General features: G+C 30.5%; 2 protein-coding genes across 9 annotated transcripts; one reads left to right on the forward strand and one right to left on the reverse strand.

Annotated features, from left to right (window-relative positions):
• The first annotated feature begins 54 nt into the window (after window positions 1–54).
• Window positions 55–20197, forward strand: LOC114169327 (uncharacterized). 8 transcript variants are annotated; one of them, XM_085668511.1, is made up of 18 exons: window positions 55–73; window positions 197–264; window positions 400–461; window positions 911–2524; window positions 2617–2667; window positions 2779–2897; window positions 3546–3647; window positions 7227–7291; window positions 7425–7510; window positions 7601–7658; window positions 7911–7974; window positions 8108–8257; window positions 8372–14034; window positions 14344–14383; window positions 14608–14670; window positions 17511–17612; window positions 17930–18054; window positions 18319–18476. In XM_085668511.1, the coding sequence occupies exons 13-17, from the start codon at window positions 13968–13970 to the stop codon at window positions 17934–17936; spliced, it is 279 nt and encodes a 92-aa protein (XP_085524637.1). In that variant the 5' UTR covers window positions 55–73; window positions 197–264; window positions 400–461; window positions 911–2524; window positions 2617–2667; window positions 2779–2897; window positions 3546–3647; window positions 7227–7291; window positions 7425–7510; window positions 7601–7658; window positions 7911–7974; window positions 8108–8257; window positions 8372–13967; the 3' UTR covers window positions 17937–18054; window positions 18319–18476. The 8 variants fall into 8 exon arrangements, with proteins under 8 accessions (XP_085524637.1, XP_085524638.1, XP_085524642.1 ...); XM_085668512.1 differs by adding an exon at window positions 14764–14840 and having other exon boundaries at window positions 7425–7480; window positions 7572–7658; window positions 8372–14383; XM_085668516.1 differs by adding an exon at window positions 14764–14840 and having other exon boundaries at window positions 7449–7480; window positions 7572–7658; window positions 8372–14383.
• Window positions 18979–19725, reverse strand: LOC114169323 (putative disease resistance protein At1g50180). The gene has a single exon (XM_028054432.2). It carries the CDS (start codon window positions 19723–19725, stop codon window positions 19006–19008), a length of 720 nt encoding a protein of 239 aa, XP_027910233.1. The 3' UTR covers window positions 18979–19005.
• Window positions 20198–26457: the final 6260 nt, after the last annotated feature.

The raw sequence follows: 26457 nt of genomic DNA on the forward strand, positions 1-26457 counted from the left end.
TTCGACAAAGTCACTGATTTTTCCGGCATCCTTATTCTTTACTGCACTTTGACCTTTTCCTTGATTTCAAAAGGTAACTACTATTCTAGTCTGTTCTGGTAATAAACAAAGAAGTGGCTAGTATATTTTATTGTTTTTTTAATGAATAAAACAAAGTGGTTGTTCAAATCGTTCTGCCATCAATTTCTCTTTGAAGGAAGCACGAATTTCATTACAATTGCTGTATTGACACTGGTGATCAAAGGATCGTGGTATTTTCGACAGGTAATCTAATGTATCCTTCTCTTTTTGTGTATTTTGAATTATCAGGCTAAAACAAATTATAATTGACAATTACAAAACAATCTTTATTCTCCTACCTGAGTTCCTATCGATCTTGAATAAACTCACTCTTTTCAGATAATCCTGATGTTGTTTGTTGGGATATGGGGAATTCGCCTGGCGCTTTTCCTGTTATTCAGGTATGTATATGTATAAGTCTATGTAATACGATTGAATGATGTCTTGTGTGCTTTTCTTGCAATGCATCTTGATAAATTTGTGGTGGTAGCATTGTAGGTACTTCTGTAGAGCATTGAGTAGTATAACTTTATTGAATTATATGTGGTTTGTCCCATATATCTCATACCATTTGGACAACTTTCATTCCAAATTCTTTTTCTTTTCATCTATCACCTTTTACATTGTCAGATGAAGAATGTTCCATTTCATCTTTAACTTTATATTCTTGAATTGAATGGGTTCTTTTCTCTTTAGTTTGCCAGAACATGAACGTATGATATGACTACCATATTGTATTGCTGTTGTTTATTTTTGTAAAATTCCCTTTTAATTGGAGCTCTTTTATATTATACTGCACTGTTTGGCGTGTAACTTGCATAGTTGTTCAATGACCAATTTGTGATTATAGGTGTGGACTGTGAGTTTACTGGTCACATTGGTTAATGCAAGCGACATAGTTGTTCAATGACCAATTTGTGATTATAGGTGTGGACTGTGAGTTTACTGGTCACATTGGTTAATGCAAGCGACAAAAATCCCTTTCTACATGTTGTGGATATAATAGGTTGGATTTTGTGGGCTGTCGGTTTTATTGTGGAAGGTACAGCAGATCAACAAAAGCTGAATTTCAAAAGATCATCAGAAAATAGAGGGAGGTAGTGTAATGTTGGAGTCTCAAAATATTCTCGTCATCCTAACTATTTTTATGAGGTAAGTGCTAGTATTGCTTTCAAACGAAAATATTTTGGTATTGCAGGGTTGTATATGGAAGAATGTACAGTAAGTTTTATTGAATTTTTGAATTCAGCTAGGATTATTCTAATAAGCTCTTTTAGCTTATTTCAACAACTTTTACTGTGTAGCTTTTTGAAATAGGTTTTTCTTTTTCAACTCATTGAGTAAGGTTCAAGTCTAGCTTATGATATAATATGTGAGCTCTCATTTGATAAACTTATCGATTAATTGTATTGTAGGATAAAATAAATATAAATTTTAAATTAAATTATATTTTGAAATAAATAATATCAATATATGAGTATAACTTTTTTTATTATACAGAGACTGCTAGCCACACTTTCTGAATCACTCTACTATTGGTCAAAATTTGTTGGAAACTACAAAATCAAAAGTAAAGCTTATAATATTAGAAATGAGACAGACAAAATTTGATGATTTCAAATAAATTTCAACCAATGATAAATTGTGACTTGGGATATTATATATTTTTTAGATATTATTTGATATTATTAAGATATTGTTAGATATTGTTAATCACAATATCAAACAATATTTTTTATTTACTCTATTTACTCTTTTTAATATTATCTTTCTCTATTAATCTCAAACTCTATTTTCTTTCTTCTTTTTAATATTGCCTTTCTCTATTAATCTTAAACTCTATTTCTTTCTTCTCAAGATATAGCTATTTCCATGAAAATGTGCATAGAGCTCCTTCACCCGCTCTTATTTTATTTCTTTTTTCTTTTTCGTCTTTCCCGGTTGGAAACATCACCTATCCATTCCATGACATTGAGAAGCAAGAGGTCGAACCCGTCCAGTCATAAAGAATCTGCAGTTCCAATACCGGCACTAAGGTAGAAAGTTATAGCTTCACTTTAATTACAAAAAAATGGGATTTTCGGCATCAAGACTAGTTCTTTCAGTTGGTAAGGACTAACCAGTTCTGGGTAATATCCATTGGAACTTATCTTTTCTTCCCGCTATCTGGCTCTTCTATATAAGATAAACTAAATTGATAATTTCTCTCTTTTCTTTTGCTGCTTGGCTACTGGGTCATTTTGGTATTTATAGGGGTTTCAATGTTCTGACAATATTTCTTATTTTGTTAGAAAACTAACGTAAAACCTTGATGGGTCATGAATGCTTAACTTAGATATTGCTTTGGTGGGGGATTTTTCTGGCATCTACACCTATACTGGAGGGTGCTGAATGGCTGGTAATCATTGGACTGATCTTTCTCACATTCTTGCTTCTTTTTGTCAGTGGCATTCCGCTGCTCGAGGTTTGCTTCTTACCTATTATTTTATCAAAAGTATGGTATAATTTCTTGGCTTTCTTGATGATGAATTGCATGATGGAGACAAGATTTGGCAGATAAGAAGTTTGGTAACGTAGATGGGTATAGCATATACAAGAAAGAACAAGGTTAGTTTACCTCCATTTTATTATTTATTTTCTGTTTTAGTAAGGAGAATGGCATGAGGTTTTTGTTGCTTTGTCGTTTAGAAAAAAGTGACTAAGCTAAATCATTTTCAGCCCTTTAATTCCATTGCCACCATCAGTCTATGGGAACTTACCGGCATGGTTCAAAACAGCCTTTCTCTTAGAGTTTCCATTCTACAGTCGTAATCTTCCACAAGAAGAGAACTGGTGAGGTACAATTTTAGTTCCACTTGCATAATGTATTTGTGTATTTTTTGGATTTCACCAGCCTGAGTATTTTATATTATATGAATTCATATTCAACTTGTTTAATAATTTGATGATTCAAGATTGCCCTGTGGACTAGAACAACGTATGCCCTAGATTATATTGTAGGCATAAATTAATTCATTAAGAATAATAAGGTGACTATGTTGGAAAGATAAGTCATCTAAATTATGAATGAGATTCAGTCATGTATATATATTATCAACATATGTGCAAAACTACCTGTAATGTTAACACTATGCTACAACGATAAAAAATGAACACCAAAGCTACCTTTAAAGTTGAATTTTGCCGCTTTAATTGTCCAGAAAGTTGTAAGATTCAATTTTGACAACTAGTTTTTAGTTTAGTTTTTGCACATGCTAGATTTTGGTTCCTTTATAGTTTGCAGCGGTTAATCTCAGGTTTAGTTTTTTTTTTTTACTTCTTTAAAGTTGTAGAAATTAGTTTAAATAGATTTTTATTTATTGTATACTCAAGTGATGGTTGTAGATTAAGTACTTGTTGATGGTGTGTTTATTTAGTTTAATTTGAATCTTTGTTATCTATTAATCTTTTGAACTATTTCATTCTTGTTACTTTGCTATTTGAAGACTTGGGTTCTGGATGCAACTCCCGGAAAAGTTCGAGCGGGTGGAGATGGAGAAGATCATCCAGCAGAACTTATGTCCTCTCTAATTATATTGCCCAGGGAGGTAGGTCATTTTTCTTTTTTTAAACAACTGAATTAATATTTGTTTTTGAGAAAAACAAATATAGTAGATGTTAATTTGATTAAATGTGTTGCATTTTGTTTTAATTCCGCAACTTTGAGATTTGGATGTTGAGTTTGATCAAAATTCATGTTTTGATAATGATGCATAAAAATCGGAAGTACAAAATTGATGTCAAGTAATAATATCAAATTAACGGGGAACTTGTGTTTAGTTTTGTAATTATCATAATTTAATATGAAATAATAGGAAAAAGAATTGTTGACATCGAGAATTGATTATGAAATTAAGCAAACGAGGAAATCACAAGGATGCAATAGAATTGAGATAAGATTTATGTAAGAAATACAAGTTTAAGTTTCGGACCACAACTTTATATTCACTATAAAAAAATGTCCTTGCACACATGAAACACTAAAAAACCTAATTTTCTCCATAAAAGATAATTATTTAGATGCAGTAAAGGAATTATGGCAATAAAGCTGGCCACTGTTGTAATTACTGTATGAATTTACTTTTATTATTACATTTTATGCACTTTTTATTTATGGTACAGATGGGTGGTCTGAATGCAATTTTATACTTTGAACATGATTTGTCCATCCCTGTTCGTGTGCTCCCACCCTTATAGGCATGATGTCTCATGGCTTCTCAGGGCAAAAAATTCCATCAATTATAGCGACGGTGATTGATTATTGGTCTTATGTTGTTTTTATGTTTATTTGTTTCGAACCAATAATTGTCTAACCTTATATGAGTAATGTTGTTATGCTTAGGTGGTTGGTTATCGATAATGACCCCTAATGAAAGACTAGCGCATTTGTCCATTCTCAGTCTCCGTATATTGAGATGATTGACAATTTGTTTAGGTATCATGAGGTGTTGTGTGTTGTGCGCTGTGCGCCGTGTTTTGTGCGTTGTGAACAGAGCCTATCATCTATGTTTTAGGGGTTAGGGTTTTCGATAATGGTGCCTAATACAAAAGTATATGACATCTATGTGTACATACTCAGTCTTTGTACATTAAGATGATTGACAATTTGCTTAGGGTTCATGAGGTGTGGTGGTGTGTGTTTTTCTTTTTTGCGTTGTGTATTGTGTGTTATGTGTTATTAATTGTGTTGTGTGCTGTGTGCTTTGTCGTATGTTGTGCGTTCTTTATTATTAGTTGTGTGTTGTCTACTTTGTTGTGTTATGTTATGTTTTGTGTGTTGTGCACAGAGCCTAAGTGTCCATACTTAGTCTATGTTCATTGATATGGTTGACAATTTGCTTTGGGTTCATGAGTTGTTGTGTTTGTGGTGTTATGGTGTGCGTTTTTCTATTTTACGTTGTGCATTGTGTGTTATGTGTTAATAGTTGTGTGCTCTATGTTGTGTGCTTTGTCGTGTGTTGTGTGTTTTTTGTTATTAATTGTTTGCTTTGTTGAGTTGTGTTATGTTTTGTGTGTGTTATGTTTTGTTGCGTTGTGGTGTGACTTTTTCAGTTTTGAGTTTTGGGTTGTGTTGTTTGTTATTACTTGTGTGTTATTAATTGTGTTGTGTGCTATGTGTTGTGTGTTCTTTGTTATTAGTTCTGTGTTGTCTGCTTTGTTGAGTTGTGTTATGTTTTGTTGCGTTGTGGTGTGTGTTTTTCAGTTTTGAGTTTTGTGTTGTTTGTTATTACTTGTGGGTTGTGTGTTGTGTTTTGTGTGTTGTGTGTTATTAGCTGTGTTGTGTGTTGTACATTGTGTGTTGTGTTGTCTGTTGGCTGTAAGCTGAGGTGTGTCGCATGTGCCGTCTGTTGTGTTTTTTTCGTTATGTCGACTTTTGTGTGTTATGCGCAGAGCGTATTATTTATGATTTATGAGTTATGGTTATTTAGGGGTTGAGGGATTAGGAATTAGGAGGATTTATGGTTTAGACATTTAGGAGTTAGCAGGATTTAAGGGGTTAGGGCTTTCAATAATGGCGCCTAATACAAAAGTATAAGACATCTATGTTTACATACTCAGTCTTTGTACATTGAGATGATTGACAATTTGCTTAAGTTTCATGGGGGTGTGGTGGTGTGTGTTTTTCTTTTTTGCGATGTGTATTGTGTGTTATGTGTTACTAATTGTGTTGTGTATTGTGTGTTTTGTCGTGTGTTGTGCGTTCTTTATTATTAGTGTTGTGTTGTCTTCTTTGTTGTGTTATTGTTATGTTTTGTGTGTTGTGCACAAAGCCTATGTGTCCATACTCAGTCGTTGTACATTGAGATGATTGACAATTTGCTTGGGGTTCATGAGTTGTTGTTTTTGTGGTGTTATGATGTGCGTTTCTCTATTTTACATTGTGTATTGTGTGATATGTGTTATTAGTTGTGTGCTTTGTGTTGTGTGTTGTGTGCTTTGTCGTGTGTTGTGTGTTCTTTGTTATTAGTTCTATGTTGTTTGTTTTGTTGAGTTGTGTTATGTTTTGTGTGTCTTATGTTTTGTTTCGTTGTGGTGTGTGTTTTTCAGTTTTAAGTTTTGGGTTATGTGTTGTTTGTTATTAATTGTGTATTGTGTATTGTGTGTTGTGTTTTGCATGTTGCGTGTTATTTGCTGTGTGTTGTTTGTTCTATGTTGTGTGTTGTGATGTCTGTTGGTTGCAGGCTGACGTGTGCTGCATGTGCCGTCTGCTGTGTTTTTTTCGTTGTTTCAACTTTTGTGTTTTATGCGTAGAGTGTATCATCTATGATTTATGAGTTATCGTTATTTAGGGGTTGGGGCATTTAGGGATTAGAAGGATTTATAAGTTAGGAGGATTTATGGTTTAGAAATTTAGGAGTTAGGGGTATTTAGGGGGTTATGGCTTTCAATAATGGTGCCTAATACAAAAGTATAGGACATCTATGTGTACATACTCAATCTTTGTACATTGAGATGATTGATAATTTGCTTATGGTTCATGGGGTGTGGTGGTGTGTGTTTTTCTTTTTTGCGTTGTGTATCATGTGTTATGTGTTATTAATTGTGTTATGTGTTGTGTGCTTTGTCGTGTGTTGTGTGTTCTTTATTGTTAGTTGTGTGTTGTCTACTTTCTTGTGTTATGTTATGTTTGGTGTGTTGTGCACAGAGCCTATAATTTATGATATAGGGGTTAGGTGTTAGGGGTTAGGGATTTAGGGGTTACGGGTTAGTAATTAGCGTTATAGGTTTTCATTGTCATGTTTTCATTATTTTTGTTGTTTCCGACATTTACTCGAAATAATTGTGGTTTTAAACCTAGACTTCGTAATTCTGCTTTTATATTTATTTTTGCTTTATTGACGTAAAATGTTAAATATTATAGGTTCTTAAGATACATTATCTTTTAATTGTTTGAGTATTATGTACAAGCATAATTATATCATTTTTGCTTTACTGGAGTAGAAGATCAAGTTTTACGAGTTCGTAAGGTAAATTATTTTTTTCTTATGTGAGAACTATGTAGTTTTTGTCATGAACTATCATTCTTATTTATTTGTATATTTCTTTGTCTTACAAAAACTGTAATTTGAGATGTAGTTTGCTTGTTGCTGTTATCAACATCGTGTTGAATTTGAAATTGCGTTTAGTTGCAGATTCGAGATGGGGAGGACTTCAATCCGAGAAATGGGAGTTGAATTTTCAATAATAAGAGGTTTAATTCAACTTTTGATCCAACTTTTTATGTCCTTTGTTCAATATTATGATTTTTTTTACTGAACTCTTTCTCTAGGCATTATTCTAGCTAACAAAACATGAACAATGGTTTGTGATTAACATTTTTAAAGGATGTGGTGTTCGAGGATTTGTAGATCTTCTGAAGAGTGGTCGAAGGAAAGGAATTGTAAGATCCAGAATTACATGCTGACTTAGGGTATTATTTTCTTACTATAAATTGTAATTTGACATGTAGTTTCGTTTGTTGTTCTTATTAGAGTTTTGTTGAATTTGAAATTGCATTCAGTTGGAGAAGGGGAGGATGTGTAGATCCAAGCAATGGAAGTTGGATTTTCAATAATAAGGTGTTTCATACAACTTCTGATCCAAAATTTTGTGTTCCTTGTTAAAGATTATGATTTTTATTTTCGAACTCTTTCTCTGGCCATTATTCTAATCAAGCAAACATTAAAAGTGGGTTGTGATTAGCATTTTTCAAGGATCTGTAAGAGATCTTTCGAACTGTGGTCGAAGGAAATGAATTGTAAGTTCCAAAATTACATGCTGACTTAAGTTATTATGATCTTACTACATTTTTCATTTCTTCATTGTTATAGGTGATTGAACCATCTTGCAATATAATTGAAGAAGATCTGTGTAAAAAAAGTTTTCACACTTCAGGTTAGAATGGTGAAAGTTAAATTCATGGACTCTGAACTTCCTTGGATTTTGCATTTTGTTTCCTAATTCATGATACAAGAAATTTTGGTCTTTATTGTGAGTTTATTTTATTTTCATTGTGGAATTGTTCCAGTTCATTATTGCTGAGAATTAATTGAACTGATAAGATCAGTGAAGAATCAGATACTTGCAGAAGTGGGAATTGTAACCTAGTGTTTGGCTCCACCATTGAATGTTAATAATCAATATTTTACTAATCTTTTGGTTGAAGATCATTCTTAAGGTATTATGTTACATTCAATTACGTATTTCTTGTAATATTATCAGTCATATATGTTGTATTTGTCCTTTATAATAGATATTTCTTTATCATTTCATTATTTTTTATGTGGTGTAGCTTGGTGGCTTTAATTCAACATTACAAGGCAAACGTCGACTTTTGGTACTTGGTTCCTGTGTTTCCACCATCATTATTGCCATGTTTGTATTGCTTTTGCTATTGCAGGCATTGAGTCGAAGCAGTTATGGTTCTCAACCTCTACTTTGTAATTATTCTATTTCTATCCATTTCTCACCATTGAATGGTAATAATAAATATTTTACTAATCTTTTGGTTAAAGATCACTCTTAAGGTATTATGTTACATTCAATTACCTATTTTTTGTAATATTATCAGTCGTATATGTTGTATTTGTCTTTTATGATAGAAATTTTTTTATCATTTCATTATTTTTTATGTGGTGTAGCTTGGTGGCTTGAATTCAACACTACAAGGCAAACGTCGACTTTTTGTACTTGTTTCCTGTGTTTCCACCATCATTATTGCCATGTTTGTATTGCTTTTGCTATTGCAGGCATTGAGTCGAAGTAGTTATGGTTCTCAACCTCTACTTAGTAATTATTCTATTTCTATCCATTTTTCACCATTGAATGTTAATAATCAATATTTTACTAATCTTTTGGTTAAAGATCATTCTTAAGGTATTATGTTACATTCAATTACCTATTTCTTGTAATATTATCAGTCGTATATGTTGTATTTGTCCTTTATGATAGAGATTTCTTTATCATTTCATTATTTTTTATGTAGTGTAGCTTGGTGGCTTGAATTCAACACTACAAGGTAAATGTCGACTTTCTATACTTGTTTCTTGTGTTTCCACCATTATTATTGTCATGTTTGTATTGCTTTTGTTATTGCAGGCATTAAGTCGAAGCAGTTATGGTTCTCAACCTCTACTTAGTAATTATTCTATTTCCATTCATTTCTCACCATTGAATGTGAATAATCAATATTTTACTAATCTTTTGGTTGAAGATCATTCTTAGGGTATTATGTTACATTCAATTACCTATTTCTAGTAATATTATCAATCGTATATGTTGTATTTGTCCTTTTTGATTGAGATTTCTTTATCATTTCATTAATTTTTATGTGGTGTAGCTTGGTGGCTTGAATTCAACACTACAAGGTAAATGTCGACTTTCTGTACTATTTTCCTGTGTTTCCACCATCATTATTGCCATGTTTGTATTGCTTTTGTTATTGCAGGCATTGAGTCGAAGCAGTTATGGTTCTCAACCTCAACTTAGTAATTATTCTATTTCTATCCATTTCTCACAATTGAATGGTAATAATCAATATTTTACTAATCTTTTAGTTGAAGATCATTCTTAAGGTATTATGTTACATTCAATTACCTATTTCTTGTAACATTATCAGTCGTATATGTTGTATTTGTCTTTTATGATAGAGATTTTTTTATCATTTCATTATTTTTTATGTGGTGTAGCTTGGTGGCTTTCTGTACTTGTTTCCTGTGTTTCCACCATCATTATTGCCATGTTTGTAATTCTTTTGCTATTGCAGGCATTAAGTCCAAGCAGTTATGGTTCTCAACCTCTACTTAGTAATTATTCAATTTCTATTCATTTCTAACCATTTAATGTTAATAATCAATATTTTACTAATCTTTTGGTTGAAGATCATTCTTAAGGTTTTATGTTACATTAAATTACCTATTTCTTGTAATATTATCAGTCGTATATGTTGTATTTGTCTTTTATGATAGGGATTTTTTTATCAATCAATTATTTTTTATGTGGTGTAGCTTGGTGGCTTGAATTCAACATTACAAGGCAAACGTCGACTTTCTGTACTTGTTTCTTGTGTTTCCACCATCATTATTGCCATGTTTGTAATTCTTTTGCTATTGTAGGCATTAAGTCGAAGCAGTTATGGTTCTCAACCTCTACTTAGTAATTATTCTATTTCTATCCATTTCTCACCATTGAATGGTAATAATCAATATTTTACTAATCTTTTGGTTGAAGATCATTCTTAAGGTATTATGTTACATTCAATTACCTATTTCTTGTAATATTATCAGTCGTATATGTTGTATTTGTCCTTTATGATAGAGATTTCTTTATCATTTCATTATTTTTTATGTGGTGTAGCTTGGTGGCTTTCTGTACTTGTTTCCTGTGTTTCCACCATCATTATTGCCATGTTTGTAATTCTTTTGCTATTGCAGGCATTAAGTCCAAGCAGTTATGGTTCTCAACCTCTACTTAGTAATTATTCTATTTCTATTCATTTCTAACCATTTAATGTTAATAATCAATATTTTACTAATCTTTTGGTTGAAGATCATTCTTAAGGTTTTATGTTACATTAAATTACCTATTTCTTGTAATATTATCAGTCCTATATGTTGTATTTGCCTTTTATGATAGAGATTTTTTAATCAATCAATTATTTTTTATGTGGTGTAGCTTGGTGGCTTGAATTCAACATTACAAGGCAAACGTCGACTTTCTGTACTTGTTTCCTGTGTTTCCACCATCATTATTGCCATGTTTGTAATTCTTTTACTATTGCAGGCATTAAGTCGAAGCAGTTATGGTTCTCATCCTCTACTTAGTAATTATTCTATTTCTATCCATTTCTCACCATTGAATGGTAATAATCAATATTTTACTAATCTTTTGGTTGAAGATCATTCTTAAGGTATTATGTTACATTAAATTACCTATTTCTTGTAATATTATCAGTCGTATATGTTGTATTTGTCTTTTATGATAGAGACTTTTTTATCAATCAAATATTTTTTATGTGGTGTAGCTTGGTGGCTTGAATTCAAAATTACAAGGCAAACGTCGACTTTCTGTACTTGTTTATTGTGTTTCCACCATCATTATTGCCATGTTTGTAATTCTTTGGCTATTGCAGGCATTAAGTCGAAGCAGTTATGGTTCTCAACCTCTACTTAGTAATTATTCTATTTCTATCCATTTCTCACTGTTGAATGGTAATAATCAATATTTTACTAATCTTTTGGTTGAAGATCATTCTTAAGGTATTATGTTACCTTAAATTACCTATTTCTTGTAATATTATCAGTCGTATATGTTGTATTTGTCCTTTATGATAGAGATTTCCTTATCATTTCATTATTTCTTATGTGGTGTAGCTTGGTGGCTTGAATTCAACACTACAAGGTAAATGTCGACTTTCTGTACTTGTTTCCTGTGTTTCCACCATCATTATTGCCATGTTTGTATTGGTTTTGTTATTGCAGGCATTGAGTCGAAGCAGTTATGGTTCTCAACCTCTACTTTGTAATTATTCTATTTCTATCCATTTTTAACCGTTGAATGTTAATAATCAATATTTTACTAATCTTTTGGTTGAAGATCATTCTTAAAGTATTATGTTACATTCAATTACCTATTTCTTGTAATATTGTCAGTCGTATATGTTGTATTTGTCCTTTATGATAGAGATTTCTTTATCATTTCATTATTTTTTATGTGGTGTAGCTTGGTGGCTTGAATTCAACACAACAAAGTAAATGTCGACTATCTGTACTTGTTTCCTGTGTTTCCACCATTATTATTGCCATGTTTGTATTGGTTTTGTTATTGCAGACATTAAGTCGAAGCAGTTATGGTTCTCAACCTCTACTTAGTAATTATTCTATTTTTATTCATTTCTCACCATTGAATGTGAATAATCAATATTTTACTAATCTTTTGATTGAAGATCATTCTTAGGGTATTATGTTACATTCAATTACCTTTTTCTTGTAATATTATCAATCGTATATGTTGTATTTGTCCTTTTTGATTGAGATTTCTTTATCATTTCATTAATTTTTATGTGGTGTAGCTTGGTGGCTTGAATTCAACACTACAAAGTAAATGTCGACTTTCTGTACTATTTTTCTGTGTTTCCACCATCATTATTGCCATGTTTGTATTGCTTTTGTTATTGCAGGCATTGAGTCGAAGCAGTTATGGTTCTCAACCTCAACTTAGTAATTATTCTATTTCTATCCATTTCTCACAATTGAATGGTAATAATCAATATTTTACTAATCTTTTGGATGAAGATCATTCTTAAGGTATTATGTTACATTAAATTACCTATTTCTTGTAATATTATCAGTCGTATATGTTGTATTTGTCTTTTATGATAGAGATTTTTTTATCATTTCATTATTTTTTATGTGGTGTAGCTTGGTGACTTTCTGTACTTGTTTCCTCTGTTTCTACCATCATTATTGCCATGTTTATATTGCTTTTGTTATTGCAGGCATTGAGTCGATGCAGTTATGGTTCTTAACCTCTACTTAGTAATTATTCTATTTCTATCCATTTCTCACCATTGATTGTTAATAATCAATATTTTACTAATCTTTTGGTTGAAGATCATTCTTAAAGTATTATGTTACATTCAATTACCTATTTCTTGTAATATTATCAGTCGTATATGTTGTATTTGTCCTTTATGATAGAGATTTTTTTATCAATCATTTATTTTTTATGTGGTGTAGCTTGGTGGCTTGAATTCAACACTACTAGGCAGACGTCGACTTTCTGTACTTGTTACCTGTGTTTCCACCATCATTATTGCCATGTTTGTATTGATTTTGCTATTGCTTTTGCTATTGCAGGCATTGAGTCGAAGCAGTTATGGTTCTCAACCTCTACTTTGTAATTATTCTATTTCTATCCATTTCTCACCATTTAATGTTAATAATCAATATTTTACTAATATTTTGGTTGAAAATCATTCTTAAGGTATTATGTTACATTCAATTACCTATTTCTTGTAATATTATCAGTCGTATATGTTGTATTTGTCCTTTATGATAGATATTTTTTTATCATTTCATTATTTTTTATGTGGTGTAGCTTGGTGGCTTGAATTCAACACTACAAGGCAAACGTCGACTTTCTGTACTTGTTACCTGTGTTTCCACCATCATTATTGCCATGTTTGTATTGATTTTGCTATTGCTTTTGCTATTGCAGGCATTGAGTCAAAGCAGTTATGGTTCTTAACCTCTACTTTGAAATTATTCTATTTCTATTCATTTCTCACCATTTAATGTTAATAATCAATATTTTACTAATATTTTGGTTGAAAATCATTCTTAAGGTATTATGTTACATTCAATTACCTATTTCTTGTAATATTGTCAGTCGTATATGTTCTATTTGTCCTTTATGATAGAGATTTCTTTATCATTTCATTATTTTTTATGTGGTGTAGCTTGGTGGCTTGAATTCAACATTACAAGGCAAACGTCGACTTTCTGTACTTGTTTCTTGTGTTTCCACCATCATTATTGCCATGTTTGTAATTCTTTTGCTATTGCAGGCATTAAGTCGAAGCAGTTATGGTTCTCAACCTCTACTTAGTAATTATTCTATTTCTATCCATTTCTCATCATTGAATGGTAATAATCAATATTTTACTAATCTTTTGGTTGAAGATCATTCTTAAGGTATTATGTTACATTCAATTACCTATTTCTTGTAATATTATCAGTCGTATATGTTGTATTTGTCCTTTATGATAGAGATTTCTTTATCATTTCATTATTTTTTATGTGGTGTAGCTTGGTGGCTTGAATTCAACACTACAAGGTAAATGTCGACTTTCTGTACTTGTTTCCTGTGTTTCCACCATCATTATTGCCATGTTTGTATTGCTTTTGTTATTGCAGGCATTGAGTCGAAGCAGTTATGGTTCTCAACCTTTACTTAGTAATTATTCTATTTCTATCCATTTCTCACCCTTGAATGTTAATAATCAATATTTTACTAATCTTTTGGTTGAAGATCATTCTTAAGGTATTATGTTACATTCAATTACCTATTTCTTGTAATATTATCAGTCGTATATGTTTTATTTGTCCTTTATGATAGAGATTTTTTTATCAATCAATTATTTTTTATGTGGTGTAGCTTGGTGGCTTGAATTCAACACTACAAGGCAAACGTCGACTTTTTGTACTTTTTTCCTGTGTTTCCACAGTCATTATTGTCATATTTGTATTGTTTTTGTTATTACAGGCATTGAGTCGAAGCAGTTATGGTTCTCAACCTCTACTTAGTAATTACTCTATTTCTATCCATTTTGACTTTACTGAAGTACAATGTCAAGTATTATAAGCTCCTAAAGTAAAGTGTTTTTAAAGTATTCGACTATTCTGTAAAATTTATCATGCACCACTAATCTTAACTATATTAATTTTTCGTTGTTTAAGAAAATTGAAATTTGAGCCATAGTTTCGTTTGTTGTTATTAATGTTTTGTTCAATTTGAAATTATTTTCAGTTGGAGATATGAGAGGGAGAAGGCTTCAATCCAAGAAATGAGTGATGAAACTTCAATAATAAGGTGTTTAATTCATCCTTCGATATAAAATTTTAAGTACTTAGTTGAAAGATATGATTTTTTTATTGATTGGATTTATTCTCTAACATTATCCAGTGGTTGAATTTTTGTTCGTATGTGATGTTTGAGGATTTGTGAGATATCTTTTGAACTGTGGTCAAAGGAAAGCAATTGTAAGTTTCCTTTAAATATAATTAGTTGTATATGTTATTTATGATGTAACTTTCTTTCTCGTATCGTTGTTTTTTTATTTAAGGTGTAGATTGGTGGCCTTAATGCATATTATACGTTGAACGGGGTATTTCCAACGTTATTTTTTCATGTGCACCCACCCTTATTGGCATTGATGTCTCATGGCTCCCCAGGGCAAACAATTTCTTCAATTGCAGCAATGAATGATTAGTCATCTAATGTTATTTTCATGTCAATTTGTTTCAAGTTAATAATTGTCTGACCTTATACGAGTAATGTTATGCTTAGGTGGTTGGATTACGATAAAGAAGCCTAATATAAAAGTATTGGGCATCTGTCCATGCTCAGTCTTTATACGTTGAGATAACTGACAATTTGCTTAGGGTTCATGTTTGTATTGTGCTTGGGGTGTTATGGTGTGTGATTTTGTGTTTTGAGTTGTGTGTCGTGTGTTGTGTGTTGTGTTGAGTGTTATTACTTGTGTGTTGATTGTTATGTGTTATTAGTTGTGTTATGTGTTATGGGGGTTTGGGGGGAGGGGGTGTTACGGGTAAGGGGGGATTTAAGAGTTAGGGTTTTCGATAATCGCGCCTAATACAAAAGTATAGGGCATCTATCTGTCCATACTTATTTTTTTTACATTGAGATGATGGACAATTTGCTTATGGTTCATGGGGTGTTGTGGTGTGTATTTTTGTGTTTTGAGTTATGTGTTGTGTATTATTAGCCATGTGTTTTTAGTTGTTTGTTGTGTCCTTTGTTTTGTTGTGTGCGTTGTGTCATGTTTTAGGGGTCAGGGTTTTGGATAATGGCACCTAGTACAAGAGTGTAGGGCTTCTATCTGTCCATGTCTTTGTACGTTGAGATTATCGACAATTTGCTCAGGATACACGAAGTGTTGTGCTTAGGGTGTTGTGGTGTGTGTTTTTCAGTTTTGAGTTGTGTGTTGTGTTGTGGTATGTTGCTTTCATATTTTACTTTCTTAATTTGCATCGAATGTTGCTAGGCGTGACCTCCCTTCAGAGTGAATTTTTGAGGGTAATGGTTAATTTTTGGAATATTAACGGTCACAGGTTCAAGAGCAGGTTTTTGTATAGTTAGGTGTGTTGTTCCACTTCGTGTTGCAGTTAGGGTTAAATTAGATTTGACCGATGGTGTGGTTGGTTCTAAAAGCAACTTTTTGATCCTAAAAGTGTTCTCAATTTAGATTTAGATTTAGTTTGTTGTTTTAGTTTTATTAACATGTTTACTGGCACGTCTCCTTTTTATTAACTTTTCACTGACTTTCTACAATTTACTAACTAAACTAATACTTCACTTTTGTTTGATTTGGTTTTAAGTTTGATCATACAGGAGTTATAGGTTGATTCACGTAACTAATAACAGTGCAGTCCAATTTTTGAAGACGATCCTTGTAGAGTTACATTATGGTTCTCTTTTCCTTTTTATTGAGATTTCCTATTTGCATATATGATGTTGTGATTTCCATTGTATTTTGAGTAGGTAATCCTGGTTTTAGGTTCATTTTTTATGTTTTAAACTTGCTAGACAGTTTGCTTAGTATTTCTTTTGTTGTTTAAAGTGAAGTTTTCATTTCTTACTCAAATGTAGTATGTTAGGGACATTAGGGACATAAGTTACCCAAAGTAACAGTAGCAGGAAAAATGCCAGCACGGGATGAGGGAACAACTTATGTGGAAAAAATGAACTGAGTTCGAACTTGCTTGACGTAACAAACCCTAGCAGAGAGAGACGACTGCAACTCTAAGGAAGAGGGGGTTGTTTCTGAAAGTGAGTAGAATGAGTGTGTTAGGGCTGACTTAGGGCCTAGTTTCCCTTTGGGCTAGCCCTAGGCCCAACTGATTTTGGGTAGCCTTTTAAAATAAGGGCAACAATGTAAGTGGGCCTTACAGAGATCATTTGTAATGTGCTGAAAAGTTTGAAAGTGGCTTGAGAAAGAAAAAAAAAAAGAAAAATGAATTGTTTGATTGTACCTGAAAAGAGAGAAAAACAAAAAAAGAAAAAATAGAGAATGAGAAGGGAAAAAATGAAAGTAAGAGAGTGATGTCTGAATCTGTGTGATGTCTTGAGGAGCATGACCTTACACTTGATTTTTTCAAATTTCTCCCCATTGTTCCTTCACTTCTCTTTAGTGCTTAGCCTTGAATCCTTTTCCATATCTTACCCTTTACCTTTGCCACATTACAAGCTGAAAATAAGTCCTATTGATCTTGAGTTATATTGATGATGAGTAGTGTGTTAGAGGCTCTTCAAGCCTATGCTATAGCTAATTCGTGATGTGCTTTGCTGAGAGATAAACACTAGCCTGAAACACATGAGAGGATGAGTTATACACTGACTGTGAGGTTTTTTGTGCTGATTTATAAACTGATGTTTGAATGAATACTTCTTGGTTGATATGTTTGACCTGTATTCAACATGTTTGGAGTTTTAAAGCTTTGATTGGTTCTTTTTTCTGGTGCATAACAGTAGCAGCTGGGTAGTGAAATAAAGATTCAATCCAAATCTATAAATTGCTTCATAGTTTTTGTTTTCATTTGTGTTTGTCCAGGAGTGCAGAGGTTCTTTGAAATTTAAGTTGTCATTGTTTTGGTTATTAGTTGGTAATTCTATGTTATCTTGTTGCATAGTGGGGTTGATCGGTTCAAGAGACCGTTTGCACATCTTGAGGAGCATTATGGGAACAGTGAACGAAGCACTCCATTGCAGAGACAACATGTCTCCTTACCTAGGCAAGTCTTGGTTAAACATTTGGTTCAAACTTGTCCAACATGTTCAAATACTGGATTACCAACTTACACATTAAACAGTATTTGTCTTGTTTTTTTGTTTTTTGGAGATTTGGTTGGTTTCATATTTGTTATTACTCATGGATTTTAATCTTATGTCCAGTTTATTAGTGTCTTTTCTTAGATGAGATTGGTAGACAAGTGTGTGAACCTTTTCTATGGTACTGTGGGAGTTATATGCAATTTCACTTTATACAGAGAGAGAGTTTGTGCTCCCAAGGATGAAAGTAAGTAACAGAACGATATTGAAAATGTTCCAGGGTCTAATGCGACAGGTGCTCAAAATGGAACCTCCAGATCAAACTACAGTGCGCGTAGCTTGTTAAAAAGTGCTAGTATTAGTGCTTCCAAGTGTGTAGTTGTGAAACAAAATAAAGATCCAGAGGTAGTATCTAACTCTATCTTTTCAAATGCTTGGCTTTATTAAGTGAGAAATTGTTAAATGATTTAAAAACATGAGATTCCAACCGATCTTTAGTATACAACACACATGTAAACGCATTCTTCACTTTAGAATTGGAACCTCATGGTTTTGGACCTCATAATAGTTTCTTCCTAGTTAGATATTTTGAAATATATGGAATAATTGGTTGCAATTTGTGTCGTGAATAAAATATATTGATGTAATTGTGTATTTGTTTTGCATTAGCAAGAGGCAATCAAGGAGATAAATGATGAGACGATGGATGGAGTGACATGTTGCTGCCCTCCATGCTTGATTTTGATTTTGGTGTTGCTTCGTACCTTCTTCCATGCTCTGATTCTTTGAACAACGAGAGAGAGGTGGTGATGGTGGTTTGAAACACTGTTAGTGCTTCTATTGCCTTTATAATTTTATTTATAGGATGCTTAGTTAAAGTTTTTGTCTTATATCTTCTATTGCACATTTTGAATGATATAGGCTTCTTTGTTTATTCGATATTACTTTTTAAAATACTTCATATTACTGCTTTATTTATGGGTAGTAGCAGTTTTTATTTAGTGATGCTTAGTACCGTCAGATTTTGATTTGGTGAGGAGGCAAAGAAACTGTTATTGTCTTTTTCTGTTGTGGTTTCTACGTCCCTGAGCAGTCTGGATTGTTTGAAAAATGTTTATTTTCCACATTCATTCATTTCGTATTTGGAAGTTACTGATAGCAAGATCTGATATGTTGAATTTGAGAAGGTTGGAGTTCAGAAAGTTACTGAATTATTACATTGAGCATTTATCTTCAGAACTGCTAATATTGATTTCTGCATTTGTTACCATATAGGTTATGTTTAGATCAGTTTTTCTTTGGGTGTATAAATTACTTTAAAGTTAAATCTGAAAATAAGAGCTATGTTTATTTCTTTTAGGTTTTAAGAAGGCCAAGCAAAAGCTCCTTAACTCTGCACTCGTTTGACACATAAACCCACGCACGGCACTTGAAGTGTTGCTTCACCTGGGTGCTGTTATAGACCTTTCGGGCAAGGGTGGTCTTCCCCAATCCCCCCATGCCAATGGTCGAGACAGCATTACGATTTGAACCACCTTCCAGGAGTCGCTTGATGAGATCCTTGGAGTCATGAACAAAGCCAACCACGTCATCTTCCTCCACATATCTTCTTAGCTTGTGCAGTGATTTTGCTCCTTCCTTCTCCTCCTCTTCCTCTTCTTCTGCTGCAGATTGATTATTGGTTTCTTTGAAAGCATCATATTTGCTTTTGTTGTCGCGTATTTCCTTGAGAGTGGCTTTGATCTTGTCTATTTTTTCTGCTACATCGCGAAGCAACTTTGCTTGGCCAAAGCCAAGGAGCATCCTCCCCATAATGGTTCTCCTCTTGTGAATGGAAACTTTGGCCACGAATGTGTCGATGACATCCTCAGCTAAGTGGGACACATCTCTGATTTGGTTCAACACTGTATGTTCCATTCCCTTCTTGCTCTTTGTGCTACTGAGCAGCTCTTTCATCCTCTGAAGTTCGTACTGGAGGGACTGGACCCTGTCCTCCACGCCATACAACAAGTTAGCTTCGCGTGCCACAAGCTGGGCTAAATGATCCAAAACAAAGGAAACTACACTGTCTGCCATTACAGCGAGCTAAGTGATCTGTTCTTGGATTATGTGTTTGTGGTTGGTGATGGAAGAAGAGTAAGAGGGAGTTACTTACTAAGGCACCAGAAAAACCAATGCAGTACGTACCAAAGAATATCATAATATATATTATGGAAAGTGGTTGCAATCAAGAATTTACAAAGACTTGGCATCAACCATGAACAGGGTTCAACTGAACCTTCCCCGTAAGTTCATAATCGCATCTTCCTCTCGTTATCATTGAAATATTTATCACGGTATAACATTTAGATTGCTCAGACGCACTACACTTTGTACCCATTTGGCTTAGAATATTTATATTTAAGATACCGTGTTCACTTTGTTGCCTCGTGTTATTAGATGCAATAGAATAATATATATGTAATATTGATTTATTTTTCCACATTTTGTGACTAGTTAATGTTATACATCAATAGAATAATCTATGTAGTCACATGTTATACATCAATTTCATCCTTCCAACTGTTAGCATATTTTTGAAAATTGAATTTAGTTAGCATTTATTTTCTTATTAGATTTTCTTTGGAAACTTAACTTGGTTGTAACGGTTATGTAACTGATTTTTGTTAATTATGCTCTGTTTTTCCTCTTCCACGGGTTATTTATGTACCTTGCTTGTACTTCACAAGATACAAAATTCTAAAATGAAAACATGAATTTTAACACACATATTTGATTACTAAGACCAACCAATTAAAATTGTAAATGCAACACTCCAACCTCTGCTTGAATCAAATTGGTATTTTTTTTAATTACATTTAATAACTTTTTAATTATATTTAATATTAATTCAGAGAATAAATTTTATAAGTACAATAGTAATAATCATAATTAAAATTATTATATGTTATCATATTCAATAGATGAATACTAACTATTTATAAAACACCAATAGATCTCAAATTTCTAAGTAAATATTTAAAATACCCCAATCATTCTCATCATCCCAAGGTGGATAATGCCCCGTAACAACGTGAACTTCATTGTTTATCATTTTTATTTATTGATGAATCATTTTAATTATACTTTTTATATTATGTACTCCATTATTTATATGATGTAATATTGTAAAATATTTTCAAACAAATTTAAAATAAAATAAAAATATCATATGTTTAAGAGGATACTATTTTTATTGTGTTAACTAGTTAAAAAATATTTTAATATGAAAGAAATAGTTTTCATTACCGTCAATATTTTAATTTTATATTAATATATTTAATATCCTGCATATTAATTAAATAAACTATTTCTTGAATTTTGAGACAATCGATGTAAAGTTAGCTCCTACTAAAATATTATCCTAATAGTCTGAATGAGTTACATAGAGAGATCCTGATTTTGTAAACATGATGAAAAAGTTCTTGCGGCTTGCAACCGTTCTTCCTTTCCACACCCTCATGCATTGTTATGGTTGTATCATAACTAACTTGTTCCTTTCTCTATCAGAGATGTTGCTTGCTTATTGAGTACAAGGGGAGAGATGGTTTGTACTTCTCACCGGATCCTAAACAACCATCTCGTAACAAACGTTATATGTTGTGAGTCTATTCTCAAGTACCTTAAGTGCATCAAGTTTCCGATGTTAGAAGGTATCTTTCCACAGCTCTTTGGTGCGAGCTCCAACACTCGAACCAATTTCAAGTCTTTCAAAAGACTGCACAAACCCAACCACATCTTCTTCCTCCACATTTCTTCTTAGCTTCTTTAGCTGTGATTGCGCCCTTTTTTCCTCTTACTCTTCTTCTGCTGCGGATTGATTATTGGTTTCTTTGAAAGCACCGTATTTGTCTTTATTGTCGCGTATAGTATAAAAAGTGAATGCAATAATGAAGAATTTATAAAGAGTTGGGTTGAAGGGTCTGGTTTAATTTTTGCATTAACTCGTCAACCATGGCTCCGTGCATAATGTGAGTAGCGTGGCACCTTCCTGCTATGTGCATTGCAACTTCTTCTCCTTTGGCTCAGAATATTTACAGAATATTTACACTTATGACAGTACAACTGTGTTGAGTTTGTTTCGTCGTTATTAGATGACATCGAATAGAATAATACCTAAGTCGTAAGAGATTGAGTTGTTTTATTACGTCTTTATTGTGTTTATTTTGAAAATAATAGGATATGATATATGATAGATACATGATATATGAATATTAAAAAATATACAATAATTCTTAAAAACATAATAAATATATGATTGTTATTGTGTAAATCCAAAATTAAAACTATATATACTAAATTTGTCAATATAAAAATATAAATTATTTTTATTATAAAAGTACTACTATAAGACTAATTTTAGTAATAAAAAATATGTTAGAAACCAATTTCGTAATTAAAGACCAATTATTTTAGTAGTTAAAAACTTTGGTAATTAATGTTAGTGACCAATTTAAAAACTAATTCATAATAAAAACTATTTTAATTATTAATTTAAACACCAATTATAATTTCTTTGAACTATTTTAGTTGCAAATAATTTTTAGTTTTTAAATTGGTATTTAAATTGGTCACTACATAATTATTAATTACTTTTTGTCACTAAAATTTGTCATTACTAAAAGATTTTATTGTATTATACTATAACTTTATAAATTAGACACTTCGCTATTTCACTGATAAGTATCGTTAAAGTATCATCAAGTATCAAACACATACACGTGTCAGACATGGATACGTGACCCAAGTTGAAGTATTTATAAATATTAACCTCTTATACTTAATTAATTTGAAGTGTCATTATTTATATTTTTTAAAAACATAACTAGTTATTAATTGTTTCATGTTTGATTTTTACTAAAACATAATCAATTGAATTTTTCACTAATTAATGAACACCTTGATCATGGATAACATATGCATTTAACACTTGCTTGTTAATGATCATGAATGAGGTAACCTCAACCATGTATAAACCACTACACCACCAAACTAGAAAATTCCTTCACCAAGTCACATATAACACAATAACAATTCAATCAAGAATTTTCACCAAAATTCAATCCATATGTTCAAAACAACACTACAAAGTCATAAATGAATCACACAATTCATTTATAGTAGGCGATTTTGCTTCAAAATATATTTTGATTATCAAGATAACCAATTCTGACCACCAAAATATATTTTGATCAGGAGAGAATTGACTAGGACTTGTCCATCTATGTGAAAAGTACACACTTTGAAACAAAAATATAGTTAGACCCACACAAGTTGCATGAAAATAATAATAAAAAAGAAAAACTTAAACAAGTCTTAATAAAATGAAAGTTGAAGTGCAACAAAGAAGACACTACTACCTATAGAGTTACTACACTACACAAGTAATATAGCACAATCTAAGTTTCTAATTAAAATGTGAAATATTTACCAAATAAATCGGAATGGAATAAATTTAAGTTGGAATTGTTTTCAAACACATTTTAACTATTTTTATTATTAATGTACAAGTATTTTTTTTCTCTTACCTTTGTAGTCGTCTCTAAATATCTCTATCAAATCATATTAAATAATTTCAAAATATATCAACCAACCACAAATAGCATCAATGATACTTGATTCAAAAAAAAAAAAAAGCAAATTTACAAGTATACTTATATGGGTTTTATTAAAAGGTATAATACTCACTTTAAATGTGAGAAGATAATATCTTGTTTTGAACTTGTTCCTTATGAGAGAGAAATGAGTAAATGAAATTGAGGACGAATAGAGAATAAATTAATGTTGTTCCTTTTAATGGATTTGAACATGAAAATGAAGAGATTTGAAAATAAAATTTATAATTACCTTTGAATAATTTGATGAAGGTGATATATAAAAAAAATATTTTAAATTAAAATATAAAATTAAAATGTTGCCTTTATTATTAAATGAACATCGTACAGAACATATTTAGTTAAAATTAGTGAAAATAAAATTTGTGATTATTTTTAAATTTTAAAAAATTAATTAGTATAATAAATTATTAAAAGAATTTAATATATGATTGTTTGAAAACAATTTTAATTAAATATTACATTGTAATAAAATAAAAAATTATAAATTAATTTTTATTGTGATTAATATTTGTATTACAAATATAAATCAAAAGAGCAGGGCATAAAATTTTGAGAGTATGCTTCAAAAAAATGAAATAAGTTATGAAAAAAAAAATTCATGGTGAAAAAATATCCAAGTTAAAACAAGGATAGAAAAGTAATTACATATATTAACAATTGACTTTCTATCCAATTTTTGTTTTTTATATTGAGAGAAGTAGTATTCACAACGACTCTCTTCATTTTCTCCTCTCTCAAATTGTTACAAATCAGCAAAAAGAAAAAAAAAAGAAAACACATCCTCAAATATTTTTTCAGAAACAATAAATATCCTAAAAAAATTATTTTTGATTTATTATCATGGACATAAAACTCCAAAATGAATTTAATTTTTACAATTAATGAAAAAGTTTAGTGATAAACTACGTTATATAATTTTTCATGTATCATTTAACAACTAGTCTTACTTTATATATATATATATATATATATATATATATATATATATATATATATATATATATATATATATATATATATATATATATATATATATATATATTGTTAACTATGTGTTTTACTACAAATAAATGTATTTTCCTAGCGAAACACATTTCTAAATAACATTCCTTTAAAAAAATTTAATTTTATAGTTCATTACTTTGTTATCATTTTAATCTGTAAATACATTTCATATATTATATTAAAATTCATATATTAATTCTAATAACTTTTAGAATAGTATAATTAATAGTAGGTGTTTGTTCTTTATTCAAGATTTTCTTATAACTATGTGTTTTAATTTTAATGTTCTTTATTCAAGATTTTCTTATCTAATCTTTACAACTACTGAATAGTTATGTATTTTCTAATAACTATATGTGTTTTAATTTTAATGTTCTTTATTCAAGATTTTCTTATCTAATCTTTACAACTACTGAATAGTTATGTATTTCTATATTAAAAAACATGTATTATATACAAATTTCCAAAATTGATACTAAGAAGCGTTATTATAAATATTGTTAAGTTTTAAAATATGGATAAACTATTTATAATATAAAATTTGAGACAAATGAGTCTATTTATATAAAGTTATTTTTACAATAAAAGTATTGATTATCCTATAAAAGTTTGAACTTTTCAAACCAAACCATTATGTTAGTAAATTTCAAAAGTTTGATTATATTTAATGTTCTTCCATTTGTTCTGAAAAAATTGTAAAAGAGACTAACTAGAGTGAAAATTCTTCTATAACTGAGTAATCAATTAACAAAATTGTATTTTATGTAATAGAAGTAGCATATAAAAAGTGACTTTAGAAAGAAAATAAAATCCACTTTCTCCTTTTCTCTTATTTGAAACCACTAAATAAAAATATTATTTTCAATCTCTTGTTCCACCTCTTTCACAATGTCAACTTCTGTTCATTCTCAATTCTTTATAATTTTATTAATCAGAGGATAACAACAACATAATCATGACAATTTTAGAATTTGAAAACATCCACTAAGCTTCTTACTTCTTTATTTATTTTTTTCTAATAATTTACATGCATGTTTAAGTTATTTGAGAAATGAGTTTTCTTTAATTCTAAAAAAGACTTTTTCTGTATTTTCTGTCTGGGTTCATCCAAATCATCATTTAGAGTAAAAGAAAAAAAATACAATCTTAACAAGTTTTCTTATGTCAGTTGTGATTATAATTGTTATAAATTTCTTTTATGATGATTATAATTTCATCGTAATTATAATTGATATATAATTGTGATTACAATCAACATAGAAAATGTTTTTAGAATTATTTTATTTTCCTTACAATGAACATTGCCTTTTATATAAATAAGTTTATTAGATTCTCAGAATTACAATTTATTACATGATCTTAACTAATTTTTAGGTAATACGCGTTTAATTTTTATTTATTTTCAAATAAGAATAGTATTTAAATATACAGCAAGTTAATAATTACTGTAGTGAGTCTAAAGAGTTAAACACAATATTATTTAGCTTTGAAAACATTCAACCTTGTGAAAAATAACATAAAGCATTTTTCATTTATTTCCTACTAGAACTTGGCGTCACGCCTTAAAATTGAATAATATTGAATAAATTTAAACAATACTGAATTTGTTTGTTTTGGCTATCTTAGTTTACATATCCAGTCCAATAAAATATTGCATATGGTAGTTTGAATCTTTAATTAAATGAATAAGATTATCTACAATATTAATAAAAAGAATATCTTTTTTAACTCTTTTTTTTTCAGTATATATAAATTCTTCCAATTTTAAATTCAAAAGGATAACACAGAAAATAATATATACAAATAAACTTATAAAGATTATTTATTTTTATAATTTAATTATAAGTTTTAATTTTATAAAAATTAAGGAATTAGTGAAATAGTTGGTACATTGTAATAAAAATTGAGTAAAGACCATTAAAAACAATCCAATATTAAATCATGCAACAAGTTAACAAGTTGTTTGATGTATAATAAAAAATGCAGACAGCTGAAAGCAGTTAAGGAATAATAAGTCAAAACAGATTAGTACTTGCATATCTATTTTTTAATTCCTTCTACTGTTTATATTATTTAATGTTTGACTCTGATATTTGGTGTACAATATTTTATTTCAATAACTTTACAAGATTACACGTGACTTGAT

The sequence above is a fragment of the Vigna unguiculata genome, chromosome 11, assembly GCF_037176805.1.
Source record: "Vigna unguiculata cultivar grain cowpea cultivar isolate G323 ecotype 2 chromosome 11, ASM3717680v1, whole genome shotgun sequence".
NCBI lineage: Eukaryota > Viridiplantae > Streptophyta > Magnoliopsida > Fabales > Fabaceae > Vigna > Vigna unguiculata.

Excerpts from the sequence above, each read along its gene's own strand:
- LOC114169327 (XM_085668510.1), top strand. The coding sequence starts at position 4,235 with ATGCAATTTTATACTTTGAACATGATTTGTCCATCCCTGTTCGTGTGC. Across the intron at positions 17,613-17,929 it reads CAACATGTCTCCTTACCTAG|GGTCTAATGCGACAGGTGCT; the intron begins GCAAGTCTTGGT and ends AAAATGTTCCAG. Across the intron at positions 18,055-18,318 it reads AACAAAATAAAGATCCAGAG|CAAGAGGCAATCAAGGAGAT; the intron begins GTAGTATCTAAC and ends GTTTTGCATTAG.
- LOC114169323 (XM_028054432.2), bottom strand. The coding sequence starts at position 19,725 with ATGGCAGACAGTGTAGTTTCCTTTGTTTTGGATCATTTAGCCCAGCTT.